This window comes from Capricornis sumatraensis, chromosome 1, assembly GCF_032405125.1.
Source record: "Capricornis sumatraensis isolate serow.1 chromosome 1, serow.2, whole genome shotgun sequence".
Lineage (NCBI taxonomy): Eukaryota > Metazoa > Chordata > Mammalia > Artiodactyla > Bovidae > Capricornis > Capricornis sumatraensis.
The window spans coordinates 242,896,864-242,914,258 of NC_091069.1; the positions used below are offsets into that span (position 1 = coordinate 242,896,864).

General features: G+C 38.7%; 1 protein-coding gene across 1 annotated transcript in view; it reads left to right on the forward strand.

The window, feature by feature from the left end:
- Positions 1 to 17,395, forward strand: part of ACAD11 (acyl-CoA dehydrogenase family member 11) — a 114,879-nt gene that overhangs the window by 10,552 nt on the left and 86,932 nt on the right. Inside the window, exons 2-3 of the mRNA XM_068988579.1 lie at positions 7,087 to 7,186; positions 9,347 to 9,472. Of these exons, the coding sequence (XP_068844680.1) occupies positions 7,087 to 7,186; positions 9,347 to 9,472 (226 nt within the window). The remainder of the gene's footprint in view (positions 1 to 7,086; positions 7,187 to 9,346; positions 9,473 to 17,395) is intronic.

Genomic DNA, 17,395 nt, shown 5'->3' on the forward strand with positions numbered 1-17,395 from the left:
CTCAATCTTTCCCAGCATCAGGGTCTTTTCCAATGAGTCAGCTCTTCATATCAGGTGGCCAAAGTATTGGAGCTTCAGCTTCACCACCAGTCCTTCCAATGAAAATTCAGGGTTGATTTCCTTTAAGATTGACTGGTTTGATCTACTTGCTGTCCAAGGGACTGTCAAGAGTCTTCTCCCGCATCACAGTTTGAACACGCAAAAAAAGTTCTTCAACACTCAACCTTCTTTATAGTCCAGCTCTTACAACCATACATGTAAGAGCTGTATGGAAAAACCATAGCTTCGGCTATATGGACCTTTGTGGGCAAAGTGATGTCTCTGCTTTTTAATACACTGTCTGGGTTTGTCATACTGTTCTTTGAAGGAGCAAGCGTCTTTTAATTTCATGGCTGCAGTCACCATCTGCATTGCTTTTGGAGCCCAAGAAAATGAAATCTGACCCTGTTTCCATTGTTTCCATATCTATTTGCCAAGAAGTGATAGGATTGGATGCCATGATCTTCCTTTTTTAATGTTTAAGTAAAGTCACTCAGTCGTGTCCAACTCTTTGTGACCCCGTGGACTGCAGCCCACCAGGCTCCTCAGTCCATGGGATTCTCCAGGCAAGAATATTGGAGTGGGTTGAATGCTTAATTTAAGCCAACTTTTTCACTCCTCTTTCACCTTCATCAAGAGGCTCTTTAGGCTCCTCTCTGCTTTCTGCCATTAGAGTGGTATCATCTGCTTATATGAGGTTGTTCGTATTTTTCCCAGAAAGTTTGATTCCAGTTTGAGCCTCATCCAGCCTGGCATTTCACATGATGTACCCTGCACATAAGTTAAATAAGCAGAGTGACAATATACAGCCTTGATATACTCCTTTCCCAATATCAAACCAGTTCATTGTTCCACATCCATTTCTAACTGTTGCTTCTTCTCCTGCATACAGGTTTCTCAGGAGACAGGTAATGTGGTTTGGTATTCTTTAAGAATATTCCACAGTTTGTTGTGATCCACACAGTCAGAAGCTTTAGTGTAGTCAATGAAGCAGAAGTAGATGTTTTTTTAGAATTTCTTTGCTTTTTCTATGATCCAGCGTATGTTGGCAACTTGATCCCTGGCTCCTCTGCCTTTTCTAAATCCAGTTTGTACATATGGAAGTGTTCAGTTCACATACTGTTGAAACCTAGCTAGAAGGATTTTGAGCATATTCTTGCTAATGTGAAATGAGTGCAATTATATGATAATTTGAACATTCTTTGGTGTTGCCTTTCTTTGGGATCGGAATGAAAATTGACCTTTTCCAGTCCTATGGCCACTGCTGAGTTTTCCAAGTTTGCTGGCATATTGAGTGCAGCACTTTAGCAGCAGCATCTTTTAGGATTAGAAATAGGTCAGCTGAAATTCCATCACCTCCACTAGTTTTGTTTGTAGTAATGCTTCCCACTGCCCACTTGACTTCACACTCCAGGGTGTCTGGCTCTAGGTGAATGACCACACCATCATGGTTATCTGGGTCATTAAGAACTTTTTTTATACAGTTCTGTGTATCCTTGCCACATTTTCTTAATCTCTTCTGTTTTTGTTAGGTCCTTGCCATTTTTGTCCTTTATTGTGCCCATCTTTGCATGAAATGTTCCCTTGGATATCTCCAGTTTTCTTAAAGAGATGTCTAGTCTTACCCAGTTTATTGTTTTCCCCTATTTCTTTGCATTGTTCACTTAAGAATACTTTCTTATCTCTCCCTGCTATTCTCTGGAACTCTGCATTCAATTGGGTATGTCTTTCCCTTTCTCCTTTGCCTTTCACTTCTCTTCTTTTCTCAGGTATTTGTAAGGCCTCCTCAGACAATCACTTTGCACTTCTTTTTCTTGGGGATGATTTTGGTCACCACCTCCTGTACAATGTTGTGAACCTCCATCTATAGTTCTTTAGGCACTCTGTCTACCAGATCTAGGCCCTTGAATCTATTTATCACCTCCACTATATAATCATAAGGCATTTGATTTAGGTCATACCTGAATGGCCTAGCGGTTTTCCCTACTTTCTTCAATAAGTCTGAATTTTACCACAAGGGGTTCCAGATGTGAGCTACAGTCAGCTCAAGGTCTTCTTTTTGCTGACTGGGTAGAACTTCTCCATTTTGACTGCAAAGACTTTAGTCAGTCTGATTTTGATATTGACCATCTGGTGATATTCATTTGTAGAGTCATCTCTCATGTTGTTGGAAGAGGGTATTTGCTATGACCAGTGCATTCTCTTGGCAAAATTCTATTAGCCTTTGCCCTTCTTCATGTTGTACTCCAAGGCCAAACTTGCCTGTTACTCCAGGTATCTCTTGACTTGCTACTCTTGCACTCCAGTCCCCTATGATAAAAAGGACAAATGTCTGTAATTTTAATATGTTAAATAGTTATAATTTAATATAGTAATTGTAAATAGTATATTAAGAAGCTCAAATAATGATTTTTTAAACTGTCAGTGAACCGACTTCCTACAAATCAGGGTCCTTCAAACTTCATGACTCTGTGGAATGTGCTGCATTGTGTTTTGTTCAAGTTGGTTGATTTTTGCAGTCATGGATCCAGAAAAGGCACCTCTGAAGAGATTAGCCACCACTTCCAGGAAATGCCCAGCAAAGCACCTATCATGATGCCTGTTCTCTGATACACTATGGTGGAGTTTTGGACCCTCTCCAGCTTTTTTGCTGATGTTAAATTCTTCCTTGTTAATAATCTGATTCTTGGCCAGCCGTTTGTTGCTTCCATTGCAGTGGTCAAGAATCTTCTGACTTCCTTTGATTCTGCCTTGACATCTCTTCTACCATGGCTCTGAATCCTAGTTTGGGGCAAGATTTTTGGGGATATTTTGCCTCTTCTCATCTCCAGCTTTGTATTTTTAAGTCTTTTGAACTATATACTCAATATTTTCTATGCTTAAACACCATGATATTCGTCTTTTAGTCTTCTCTTCTCTCGATCTCTAATCCACAGCAAATACATTTGAAGAACTATTGGCATCAGTATCAAAAGTTACTATTTCAAAGAATGCCATAGCAGTGCCTGTGAGTTCAGTTGCCAAGCTGGTTGTTATCCTACATCATTGCTCACTCAATTCCATATACCTCAGTGAGCATACCAACCTGATTTTAAGAGTAGATATGAAGGTCTAAGTCCACTTGGTATTAACTGCTTGCTATGGTGCACTTGGTCAGAATAGTCATGACTCCACAAGTAGTTTCAAAATTAAAGCAAAAGGAGTGATATCAAAGAACAGTAAATTCTTAATAACTTCAAATTTATCTCCAGACAAGGGACAAGATGGCTATCTTCAGTTCAGTTCAGTCGCGCAGTCGTGTCCGACTCTTTGCAACCCCATGGACCACAGCACGCCAGGCCTCCCTGTCCATCACCACTCCTGGAGTTTACTCAAACTCATCTCCATTGAGTCGGTGATGCCATCCAACCATCTCATCCTCTGTCGTCCCCTTCTCCTCCTGCCTTCAATCTTTCCCAGCATCAGAGTCTTTTCAAATGAGGCAGCTCTTCACATCAGGTAGCCAAAGTATTGGAGTTTCAGCTTCAACATCAGTCCTTCCAAAGAACACTCAGGACTGATTTCCTTTAGGCTGCCTACATAGCTGCAAACATATGTGACCTTTATCAGGATTGATGCTTTTTAAAAATTTCTTGCTATTGAAAAAAATCTTATAAGAATATCTCCAAGCTTGGAAGCTTGGAGATGCAAATAGAGCCACCTACTAGGTGGCTCTAGTAGCCAACTAGTAGGATTACATCATGGATCTGAGGCTAGCATGTTGTGAGAAAAGTGTTAAAAAAAAAAAAAAACCACAAAACTTTTCTCCTGTTCTATAGACTTCCTTCATAGCTCAGTCGGTAAAGCATCTGTCTCCAATGCAGGAGACCTGGATTCAATTCCTGGGTCAGGAAGATCCCCTGGAGAAGGAAATGGCAACCCACTCCAATATTCTTGCTTGGAGAAACCCATGGACAAAGGAGCCTGGTGGGCTACAGTCCATGGGGTCACAAGAGTCGGACACGACTTAGTGACTAAACCAACCAACCATAAACAAATTAACTTTCTAACTCTGTTACTCTGGAAACTTGGTAAGGTGGAGCGTCAGCTGTGTTTCCAAGCAAGAGCACTTATGTTGAAAGTAACATCTATTTGATAAACTGCATCTGAACTGGAAGGCCTGTAAATGTATCTGGTCAGATATTTTATGCTTAACTAAAGTATCTGGTCAGATATTTTAGGCTTAACTTGGGGCTTTTCTACCTTTAGTCAGTTCTTAAAATTGGTCATGTCTCTTGTTAGAGGACTGCTCCTGGAGATGATGGAGTCATCATGATGTGGAGCATGAGGCTTCTAAGCCAGGGTGGCACTCACACTCATCCACTGTGGTCTCATTCCTTCAAACCTGAGCTATCACCATAGGGACACAGGAGTTATAAGGTAGATCCTAGACTGCTGCATGGACCTACTGTAAGGACCTTACTAAAGACACTCATCTGATGCTACCCCGCTGGCATACTGTATCTCCTGTCTTCCTGTGCTTCTAAGTAAAACCAATGCTAAGATTCTTTGAGATTTCTTGTCTAGTCAAATGAGTCTACCAAATGAGTGTTCCTAACTGAACACTTAAATGCAAAGATTCCATCTTTGTAATTAAGGTTCAACAAATCAAAAGTGTCACATGTTTGATTATAAATCAAGCCATTTCTTTTAGTATTAAATGCCTTGTTCAAGTCCTAACAGTCTTGTTCAAGTCCTCAAATAGTTATGACCTTTGACTCATTGATGATTCTTATCATATTGATACCATCAGTGGATTCCATACTATATGGAGGCCTGAAGGTTAGAGTGGTAAAATGTAGTCAGTACTTTGTTCACAGTGCACAGTGTTGGTGATGGTCTTCCCCTGCTGGGGTTCTGCTTTTTTAATCTTTTTTGTCTTTGTTAGAACCATGGATGGTGGATACTTGCTCAAAGGAGATGCTTTTAGTTTGGTGGGGTTTTGTTTGTTTGTGTGTTTGTCTGTTTAGATAAAATTCATGCTATGTTAAACTTGAAATTTTAACTATTTTAAGTGTATAATATAGTGGTTTTTATTAATTCACAATATTCTGCAGTCATCACCACTATCTAATTCCAGGAAATTTCCATCACCCTACGAAACCCTTATCTCACAATTTCCCCTTCGGCTCATCCCCTGGAAACCAATAATCTACTTTCTATCACTATGGATTTACATATTCTGAACATTTCATAGAAATGGAACCATATAATATGTGACCTTTGGTGACTGTTTTTTTTTTTTTCACTTAGCATAATGTTTTCAGAGCCAATCCATGTTTTAGCATGTATCCAAACTCCATTCCTTTTATGGCTGAGTAATATTCCATTATATGAATATATCATATTTTGTTTATCCATTCATCTGTTGATGAACATTTGGATTGTTTCTACTTTTTGGTTGTTGAAAATAGAGCTGCTATGAATATTCATGTACAATTTTTTGTTTGAATGTGTTTTCAGTTCTCTTGGATATATATGTTAGAGTGAAATTGCTGGGTCATATGGTAACTATATATTTAATAAAAAGCTTTTAGTTTTCCTTTTATATTTCACCTTGGTCATTTACCATCACAAAACACCAGTGCTTCATAAATGACTGGGTTATCAGAAATGCATCGAAGCAGACATTTGGCATTAAAAAATGTCTTTGTAAGGTTCATCGCAACTTGACTCTTTGGAGCGTCACAGATAAATTGTCCCGTGTCAAGATAGACAACACAGGGGCTTCCCTGGTGGCTCAGTGGTAAAGAATCCACCTGCCAATGCAGGAGACATGCGTTTGATCCCTAATCTAGGAAGATCCGCGTGTCACAGAGTAACTAAGCCCGTGAGCCACAACTACTGAGCCTGGTCTCTAGAGCCTGGGAGCCGCAACTACCGACTGCCCTGCAACTACTGAAGACTGTGGGCCTAGAGCCTGCACTCTGCAACCGGAGAAGCCACCTCAACAAGAAGCACATGCACCACAACTAGAGGATAGCCCCGGCTCTCCACAGCTGGAGACAAGCTCCCACAGTAATGAAAACCCAGCACAGCCAAAAATAAACAAATGAATTTATATTTTAAAAAGATTAACAATACAGCTTGATGTTGTCCCATTTGCTGACACTGTGGCAATGATCTTCACTTTCCTATGCTTAAAGGTGCTCACCCAGGATTAGATGGTGCTTTTTAGTGTGACTGCTGGAGAGGATGGGTTTTGCTTATCTGAGTAAGATGTAGAAACTGCAGGTGCTGCTGCATTCAATCTGCTTTTGTTCTTTGCAGATGGAGGCTGGAAGCCTAGGGTAAAACTTCAGAGAAAAATGTTTTTTAACTTTCTCTTATTACCTATTACCTCAGGGATTAATTCTTCTGTTTTTTTAGTTCAAAGCCTCTCTTTCATACTATTGAATTCTTTAAAAGTTGGGTAAATGAAGGTATAGATTAAATAATTTTGGCAGCTGGAGTGTATTTTCTTAGCCCGTGTGAGAATTTATGTCCACAGAGCAGGGAAAGTCAGTGCCCTGGTGTCTGTGAGTTACCTGGGGCACTATTGCACTTCCTGGCCCAAATATCCACTCTAGGACCTTGCTTATCAGAATTCCCATTTCAGAGAGCTGTACTTGCAGTTCTCTCTCCAATCGAAGATGAGGGAACAGTTGTTTCAGCATCTTTTAATTAATTTGCTGACAGATCCCCTACAATTTCTTCTCCCAGCCTTTCTTTACTTAGATCTAGACGTTTTTCTAGGGATACTTCTGATAAAACTCATGATTTGCAGGCGGGAAGTAAGATCTTCTCTTTTGCCTGTGTGAATTATAGATTTTCCAGCTGCCACTGTGTTACCGTCTGCTATATATAATCCAAAAATGAATGTTCTCAGCCACTGGTAGCAACCCCACTTGGCTTTCTAGCATTGAAGTGGATTTATTTTCATTTTGTGTTTTCTTTGAAATTTCAGCAGAATGTGGGAGGAAAGAAAAATATATCTTTGTTATTGGCCTTTTCTCTGTTCTTATCTAGATCAGGACAGTCCAATCCAACCTTTCATCTCCAGAAAGGCTTTCAAGCATATGTACTCAGAAAAAAACCACCTGGTTTACTTCTTCCTAAAGCACATAAGGTATGATATACAAATGCAATGTTAAATTCCTTGTTGACTAATAAATGCATTTTATACTCACAAAACAATTTAAATTGCTTTTAAAAGTACTCTCACAATTGTTAAATATAGAGAATACATTTTATTTCTTAGATGAAAATTTCACTTGAGTTGTATTCCCACCCCCTTTTTGTTTTTATCACTGATTTGAGTTTGAAATCTAAGGCTGTGTTTAAGCTGGTAATCTTGAGCACTATCCAGTCCTCTTGTGGATTTGATTCCTTTGTATACAGTTAGCTAGAAATACAGTTAGCTGGAAATACAGTCACCTGATGAATATTTTCAGAGCTGCTCATTTATAGATGTTTTGTACTTTGATTAAATTATGTTTTAAAAGGTACATTATTATATCTTATAACAATATCTATTCACTGAATACTTTAATATATTTGATGTAATAATCCTCTGATCTTTTGGTGATAAAAATAAATATTTGAATAATCATAATATGCTGTAGGACAGGGAGGCCTGGCGTGCTGTGATTCAAGGGATTGCAAAGAGTCAGACGCGACTGAGTGACTGAACTGAACTGAATATGCTGTAAATATTAGACAGTGAGACTTATAAAAGATTTTTGTTAAAAACTGATTCTTTTCAGAAAACATATTATCTATGGATTTTTAGAGAAAAGAACATTAAAATCATGATGCATATTTTGGATATTATTATAATCATGTATAACAGATTATACATGCTTCCCAACCCAAACTGACTGGAGATGGGCCACTGAAAGGTGAGTTTAATATCATAGTAATGGAAAATGCAGATTCTGACTATGATATTCCCAGAAAATGAAGTGACCTGCATGCTTAAGATCGAAAAAGTTCAGGAACTTTTCTTAAGCCTCAACAAGGCATGGATGAAAGAGAATCCCCACCTGCAGCGAGAGATTTATGCCCCAGTAAACAGCTAGATTTGTCTCTCTTCTTAATAATACCCTGGATATCTAGAAGACATCAGAACATAACATAATGCTTTCAGCCCAAAGATCTAAAGTACTTTTGTTTCAACTCCTTTCATTTTTCCCATATCTGCATTGGAAAAAATCAGTGTTCCCACATGACATCTACTTTATGAGCAGCCTCCACCGCCCCATGCCACACCTATTTCACAGCACCAGAAGCTTCTTTCTATAGCTATTGGCATCTCTGACTGCTCTCACCTTGGTTATGGATTTAGTCATTTCCCTGCTCTAGTTATTGCAGCAGCGGCCGGTTTATCCCTCTGGTCAAAGTGAACTGCATGGTTTCTTCTCCTTAGAAGTGATCAGCCTGAGTGTGGGGAAGAGGACTTTGCAGGCAGATTAGTTGGCATCAGTGTTCTACTATAAGTTGTGTCCCTGGGTTCTGAGTGATAAATGTGTACATCTTTCCTGGTTGAGGAAGGCCTTTTCTTCACCTATCTTAGCTGAGCTTCTGTGTCAGTACCAAGTTGCTTCTCATTGTCTTCTTACCCAGTAGTTATCTTGAGCTCCATGGCAGCCCTGGGTACCAGGAAGAATCCCCATACCACTGCCTTGAAAACAAGTACCTCCCTTGAAAACAAGTACCTCCATTGATCTCCAGACAGAGGGGGTACATTTCCTTTCTACCAGCACCCACAGGCTTCCACCAGTACCCTATAGTTGACTATGCCCAGAGCGTTGGAATAGAGACTTGCCTGAGCCCCATGGTAGACTGGAGAGGGATTGGTGGTGGGGAGCAAGAGCAAGAGTGAGTCAGCAAGCAGGGACTGATAAGAAAAAAATGTTGGGTTTTTTTTTTTTTTGTAATGATATCTGCAAAAGTTTATGGTCAGAAACTGTCACCTTCATATTATCAGTCAGATTAAGCCCCACACATAAGCCTGTTCTTTTAGCCTAATTAGCAATTTTTGTTGTTGTTTTTATTTTAGTTGCTAAGTTCTGTCTGACTCTTTTGCAAGTACCAGCCTAATTTATAATTGTAATAATCGCACTAAGACTACTTTTATGGACAATACTAAGGAAATTATTATCCTCTGGGTTATATTGTTTGTCACATTTGTTGATACTGTTTTAAAATTAATTTCTAGCCTTAATGTTAGCTCACAAGTAATTATTAAATTTCTGTATTTCTGATTTTTAATTATCATCTTATTTAGATTGATAGAGAATTTAAAGTCCAGAAAGCCTTGTTTTCAGTTGGATTCCCCGTTCCCAAACCTTTATTGTACTGCAGTGATCCGTCTGTCATCGGAACAGAATTTTATTTGATGGAACATGTACAGGTAAATTAACACTTAATTGTACTTTGTTGCTTTTATTTTTAGTTGTGAAATTACATGTTAATAAATGATAGTTTATCAGTCAGCATTTTAGGTAGTTTGCTTTGCAAGGGCTTAAACTTTTTTCTTTTTATTAAAGCAACAGAAATATATCCTCTCATTTCCAGAGGCTAGACGTTTGAAACCAAGGTATCAGCAGGGTTGGTTCTTTATGGAGTTTTTATTTTTGTTTTGCTTTTTAAATTATTTTTTATTGAGATACAGTTAATGTACAATATTATATGTTACAGATATATTACATAGTGATTCACAATTTTTAAAGGTTATACTCCACTTAGAGTTATTTTATTTTATTTTTTAATTTTTTTTTTGGCTCTAGTCTATGTTTTATTTTTTATTATTTTATTTATTTATTTTTTATTCTTTTTTTTTTTTTTTTTTAACTTTGCAATACTGTATTGGTTTTGCCATACATCAACATGAATCTGCCACGGGTGTACATAAGTTCCCAATCCTGAACCCCCCTCCCACCTCCCTCCCCATACCATCCCTCTGTGTTATCCAAGTGCACCAGCCCCAAGCATCCTGTATCCTGCATTGAACCTAGACTGATGATTCGTTTCTTATATGATATTATACATGTTTCAATGCCATTCTCCCAAATCATCCCTCCTTCTCCCTCTCCCACAGAGTCAAAAAGTCTGTTGTGTACATTTGCATCTCTTTTGCTGTCTCGCATACAGGGTTATCGTTGCTATCTTTCTAAATTCCATATATATGTGTTAGTATACTGTATTGGTGTTTTTCTTTCTTGCTTACTTCACTCTGTATAATCAGCTCCAGTTTCATCCACCTCAATAGTACTGATTCAAATGTATTCTTTTTGATGGCTGAGTAATACTCTATTGTGTATATGTACCACAGCTTTCTTATCCATTCATCTGCTGATGGACATCTAGGTTGCTTCCATGTCCTGGCTATTATAAACAGTGCTGCGATGAACATTGGGGTACACGTGTCTCTTTCAATTCTGGTTTCCTTGGTGTGTACGCCCAGCAGTGGGATTGCTGGGTCATAAGGTAGTTCTATTTCCAGTTTTTTAAGGACTCTCCACACTGTTCTCCATAGTGGCTGAACTAGTTTGCATTCCCACCAATAGTGTAAGAGGGTTCCCTTTTCTCCACACCCTCTCCAGCATTTATTGCTTGTAGACTTTTGGATCTCAGCCATTCTGACTGGCGTGAAATGGTACCTCATTGTGATTTTGATTTGCATTTCTCTAATAATGAGTGATGTTGAGCATCTTTTCATGTGTTTGTTAGCCATCTGTTTGTCTTCTTTGGAGAAATGTCTATTTAGTTCTTTGGCCCATTTTTTGATTGGATCATTTATTTTTCTGGAATTGAGCTACATAAGTTGCTTATATATTTTTGAGATTAGTTGTTTGTCAGTTGCTTCATTTGCTATTATTTTCTCCCATTCAGAAGGATGTCTTCACCTTGCTTATAGTTTCCTTTTTTGTGCAGAAGCTTTTAAGTTTAATTAGGTCCCATTTGTGTATTTTTGCTTTTATTTCCAATATTCTGGAAGGTGGGTCATAGAGGATCCTGCTGTGATTTATGTCAGAGAGTGTTTTGCCTATGTTCTCCTCTAGGAGTTTTATAGTTTCTGGTCTCATGTTTAGATCTTTAATCCATTTTGAGTTTATTTTTGTGTATGGTGTGAGAAAGTGATCTAGTTTCATTCTTTTACAAGTGGTTGACCAGTTTTCCCAGCACCACTTGTTAAAGAGACTGTCTTTAATCCATTGTATATTCTTGCCTCCTTTGTCGAAGATAAGGTGTCCATAGGTGTGTGGATTTACCTCTGGGCTTTCTATTTTGTTCCATTGATCTATATTTCTGTCTTTGTGCCAGTACCATACTGTCTTGATGACTGTGGCTTTGTAGTAGAGCCTGAAGTCAGGCAAGTTGATTCCTCCAGTCCCATTCTTCTTTCTCAAGATTGCTTTGGCTATTCGAGGCTTTTTGTATTTCCATACAAATCTTGAAATTATTTGTTCTAGCTCTGTGAAAAATACCGCTTGTAGCTTGATAGGGATTGCATTGAATCTGTAGATTGCTTTGGGTAGTATACTCATTTTCACTATATTCATTCTTCCGATCCATGAACATGGTACATTTCTCCATCTATTAGTGTCCTCTTTGATTTCTTTCATCAGTGTTTTATAGTTTTCTATATATAAGTCTTTAGTTTCTTTAGGTAGATATATTCCTAAGTATTTTATTCTTTTCGTTGCAATGGTGAATGGAATTGTTTCCTTCATTTCTTTTTCTACTTTCTCATTATTAGTGTATAGGAATGCAAGGGATTTCTGTATGTTGATTTTATATCCTGCAACTTTACTATATTCATTGATGAGCTCTAGTAATTTTCTGGTGGAGTCTTTAGGGTTTTCTATATAGAGAATCGTGTCATCTGCAAACAGTGAGAGTTTTACTTCTTCTTTTCCAATTTGGATTCCTTTTATTTCTTTTTCTGCTCTGATTGCTGTGGCCAAAACTTCCAGAACTATGTTGAATAGTAGCGGTGAAAGTGGGCACCCTTGTCTTGTTCCTGACTTTAGGGGAAATGCTTTCAATTCTTCATCATTGAGGATAATGTTTGCTGTGGGTTTGTCATATATAGCTTTTATTATGTTGAGGTATGTTCCTTCTATTCCTGCTTTCTGGAGAGTTTTTATCATAAATGGATGTTGAATTTTGTCAAAGGCCTTCTCTGCATCTATTGAGATAATCATATGGCTTTTATTTTTCAATTTGTTTATGTGGTGAATTACATTGATTGATTTGCGGATATTGAAGAATCCTTGCATCCCTGGGATAAAGCCCACTTGGTCATGGTGTATGATTTTTTTAATGTGTTGTTGGATTCTGATTGCCAAAATTTTGTTGAGGATTTTTGCATCTATGTTCATCAGTGATATTGGCCTGTAGTTTTCTCTTTTTTTGTGGCATCTTTGTCAGGTTTTGGTATTAGGGTGATGGTGGCCTCATAGAATGAGTTTGGAAGTTTACCTTCCTCTGCAATTTTCTGGAAGAGTTTGAGTAGGATAGGTGTTAGCTGTTCTCGAAATTTTTGGTAGAATTCAGCTGTGAAGCCATCTGGACCTGGGCTTTTGTTTGCTGGAGGATTTCTGATTACAGTTTGAATTTCCCTGCTTGTGTTAGGTCTGTTAAGATTTTCTATTTCTTCCTGGTTCAGTTTTGGAAAGTTGTACTTTTCTATGAATTTGTTCACTTCTTCCACTTTGTCCATTTTATTGTCATATAATTGCTGATAGTAGTCTCTTATGATCCTTTGTATTTCTGTGTTGTCTATTGTGATCTCTCCATTTTCATTTCTAATTTTATTGATTTGATTTTTCTCCCTTTTTTTCTTGATGAGTCTGGCTAATGGTTTGTCAATTTTATTTATCCTTTCAAAGAACCAACTTTTGGCTTTGTTGATTTTTGCTATGGTCTCTTTTGTTTCTTTTGCATTTATTTCTGCACTAATTTTTAAGATTTCTTTCCTTCTACTAACCCTGGGGTTATCCATTTCTTCCTTTTCTAGTTGCTTTAGATGTAGAGTTAGATTATTTATTTGACTTTATTCTTGTTTCTTGAGGTATGCCTGTATTGCTATGAACTTTCCCCTTAGCACTGCTTTTATAGTGTCCCACAGGTTTGGAGTTGTTGTGTTTTCATTTTCATTCATTTCTATGCATATTTTGATTTTTTTTTCTTCAGTATTTTCTTGGTTATTCAGAAGCATGTTGTTCAGCCTCCATATGTTGGAATTTTTAATAGTTTTTCTTCTGTAATTGAGATCTAATCTTAGTGCATTATGGTCAGAAAAGATGCTTGGAATAATTTTGCTTTTTTTGAATTTATCAAGGTTAGATTTATAACACAGGATCTGATCTATCCTGGAAAACGTTCCGTGAGCACTTGAGAAAAAGGTGAAATTCATTGTTTTGGGGTGAAATGTCCTATAGATATCAATTAGGTCTAACTGGTGTATTGTATCATTTACAGTTTATGTTTCTTTGTTAATTTTCTGTTTAGTTGATCTGTCCATAGGTGTGAGTGGGATATTAAAGTCTCCCAAAATTATTGTGTTATTGTTAATTTCCCCTTTCATGCTTGTTAGCATTTGTCTTACATATTGTGGTGCTCCTATGTTGGGTGCATATATATTTATAATTCTTACATCTTCTTCTTGGATTGATCCTTTGATCGTTATGTAGTGTCCTTCTTTGTCTGTTTTCACAGGCTTAGTTTTAAAGTCTATTTTATCTGATATGAGTATTGCTACTCCTGCTTTCTTTTGGTCTCTATTTGAGTGGAATATCTTTTTCCAGCCCTTCACTTTCAGTCTGTATGTGTCCGTTGTTTTGAGGTGGATCTCTTGTAGGCAGCATATATAGGGATCTTGTTTTTGTAGCCATTCAGCCAGTCTTTGTCTTTTGGTTGGGGCATTCAATCCATTTACGTTTAAGGTAATTATTGATAAGTATGGTCCCGTTGCCATTTACTTTATTGTTTTGGGTTTGGGTTTATACACTTTTTTTGTGTTTCCTGTCTAGAGAATATCCTTTAGTATTTGTTGGAGAGCTGGTTTGGTGGTGCTGAATTCTCTCAGCTTTTGCTTGTCTGTAAAGCTTTTGATTTCTCCTTCATATTTGAATGAGATCCTTGCTGGGTACAGTAATCTGGGCTGTAGGTTATTTTCTTTCATTACTTTAAGTATGTCTTGCCATTCCCTCCTGGCCTGAAGAGTTTCTATTGAAAGATCAGCTGTTATCCTTATGGGAATCCCCTTGTGTGTTATTTGTTTTTCCCTTGCTGCTTTTAATATTTGTTCTTTGTGTTTGATCTTTGTTAATTTGATTAATATGTGTCTTGGGGTGTTTCACCTTGGGTTTATCCTATTTGGGACTCTCTGGGTTTCTTGGACTTGGGTGATTATTTCCTTCCCATTTTAGGGAAGTTTTCAACTGTTATCTCCTCAAGTATTTTCTCATGGTCTTTCTTTTTGTCTTCTTCTTCTGGGACTCCTATAATTCGAATGTTGGAGTGTTTCATATTGTCCTGGAGGTCTCTGAGGTTGTCCTCATTTCTTATAATTCGTTTTTCTTTTTTCCTCTCTGCTTCATTTATTTCTACCTTTCTATCTTCTATTTCACTAATCCTATCTTCTGTCTCCGTTATTCTACTATTTGTTGCCTCCAGAGTGTTTCTGATCTCATTTATTGCGTTATTCATTATATATTGACTCTTTTTTATTTCTTCTAGGTCCTTGTTAAACCTTTCTTGCATCTTCTCAATCCTTGTCTCCAGGCTATTTATCTGTGATTCCATTTTGATTTCAAGATTTTGGATCATTTTCACTATCAATATTCGGAATTCTTCCTCAGGTAGATTCCTTATCTCTTCCTCTTTTGTTTGGTTTGGTGGGCAGCTCTCCTGTTCCTTTACCTGCTGGGTATTCCTCTGTCTGTTCATCCTGTTTATTTTGCTGCATTTGGGGTGGCCTTTCTGTATTCTGGCAGTTTGTGGAGTTCCCTCACTGTGGGTGGGTTTGTATCAGCGGCTTGTCAAGGTTTCTTGGTTAGGGAAGCTTGTGTCGGAGTTCTGGTGGGTGAGCTGGATTTCTTCTCTCTGGAGTGCAATGACGTGTCCAGTAATGAGTTATGAGACGTCAATGGTTTTGGAGTAACGTTGAGCTGCCTGTATATTTAAGCTCAGGGGTGTGTTCCTGAGTTGCTGGAGAATTTGCATGGTATGTCTTGCTCTGGAATTTGTTGGCCTTTGGGTGATGCTTGGTTTCAGTGTAGGTATGGAGGTATTTGATGAGCTCCTATTAATTAATGTTCCCTGGAGTCAGGAGTTCTCTGATGTTCTCAGGATTTGGACTTAAGCCTCCTGCTTCTAGTTTTCAGTTTTATTTTTACAGTTGTCTCAAGACTTTCCCTTCTATACCACACTGTTGATAAAACATCTAGGTTAAAGATGAAAAGTTTCTCCACATTGAGGAACACCCAGAGAGGTTCACTGAGTTACATGGAGAAGAGAAGAGGGAGGAGGTAGTTAGAGATGACTGGAATGAGATGAGCTGGGATCAAAAGAGGAGAGAGCAAGCTAGCCAGTAATCACTTCCTTATGGGCGCTCCACAGTCTGGACCGCTCAGAGGTGTTCACGGAGTTATACAGGGAAGAGGAAAGGGAGGAAGTAGACAGAGGATAAAAGAGGGAAATGAAAAGGAGAGAGACAGATCCAGCCAGTAACCAGTTCCCTAAGTGCTCTCCACCATCTGGAACACACATAGATTCACAGAATTGGGTAGAGAAGAGAAGGGGGAGGGAAGAGACAGAGGCCACCTTGTGGAGAAAAAGGAGAGTCCAAAGGAGGAGAGAGCAGTAAGGCCAGTAATCTCTCTCTCAAGCATAAATATGTAGTGAAGATTGGGTTTTTGAAGGTACAAAATTGATAACAAATACCAAAAAGCAAACAGTGAAAATCTAGAATAGAGGCTGGATTTTCAAAAATACAATATTAAAAAAGAGAAGAAGAAGAAAACAAAGTCACAAGAATTATTAAAAAATAATAAAATTTAAAAATATATATATATGAACTTTGCTTTAAAAATTGGGTCTTTTGGGGGGGAGAAATTAATAGTAGGTTATAAAAATGAAAACTAAAGGAGAAATAGAGGATTTAAAAATTAAAAAGTGTTAGAAAAGAAGAGAAAAAGAAAAGAAAAAACAAACATCAAAAAAGAATGATCGTAAAAATGGTAAAGATGTATCCAGTACTTTCTCTGGTGGGATTGTGGACAGTGTGGGATCACTTTCAGTGATTTTTCAGATAGTTCCTTGGTCCGGCTTATATTTCTCAAGATCTATAGGCCCCTTCCTATGTAGTGGGTACTAATGACAGGATTTTAATCTATTGCACCTGTCAATTCCAAGGCGGTTCCCTCTGTTTCAGCTTCTTCTATTTGCTGGTCTCTTCAGTGTCCGATTTCCACCCTGACGCAAGGGGGTTGGTGGTGGACAGTTTTTTTTTAGGCTGACTTGTTCAGTCACGCTGCGCGAAGGGAGGGATGCTGCAAACAAATAACACTAGTGAGTGCTTACAGTGTCCCAGCCACACTGGGCCTGACGGTGCACACAGCTCAGGCTCTAGCTTGCTCCACTGGGAACCATGCGAGGCCGGCCCTAGTCTGCATGCACCTCCTAGGTCTAAGCAGCTCAGGCTCAGGCACTCAGGTAGTCCCCAGAGGCACAGACTGGTTGGGCCTGTGTTTTGTGCCCTTCAGGTCCGAGTAGCTCAGGTGTTTGGCGAGCACGGTCACTGCGACTTATCGCCTCTCCCGTCCCTGCTGCTCAGTTTTCTGGGTGTACAGCTGGCATACTTTCTCAGGCGGATGATGACTGTCCAGAACTCCAAGAAGTCTTAGTTAGCAAACAAGCCTATTTGCAGTTTTGTAGGTAATGTCTCTCTGGGGCTGCTATTGCCCCCTTCTGGCCCTTCCTACTCTGGCTGCCTGTCACCAGAGGGGAATGGTCTGCAGCTGGCTAATTCTGTTCCATCCTTTGTTCTGTGCGCGGTTCTGGCGGTGTCTTATGTTAGAGCTTTTTGCGTGGTAGCTATCCCACAGTCTGGTTTGCTAGCCCAAGTTAGCTCGTTCTGGTTACACTTGGGGCATTCAGGCCCGATCCTTGTGAAGCAATGCAGCCCGCGCCTCCCTGCCCAGCCCCTGCTAGCTAGTGGCAGATGCAGGTGTCTGCACTGCTTCTCCTCTGGGAGAGTTACCGTTGGGCTCGTAATCTGTGGGTTTTAATTATTTATTTATTTTTCCTCCCTGTAATGTTGCCC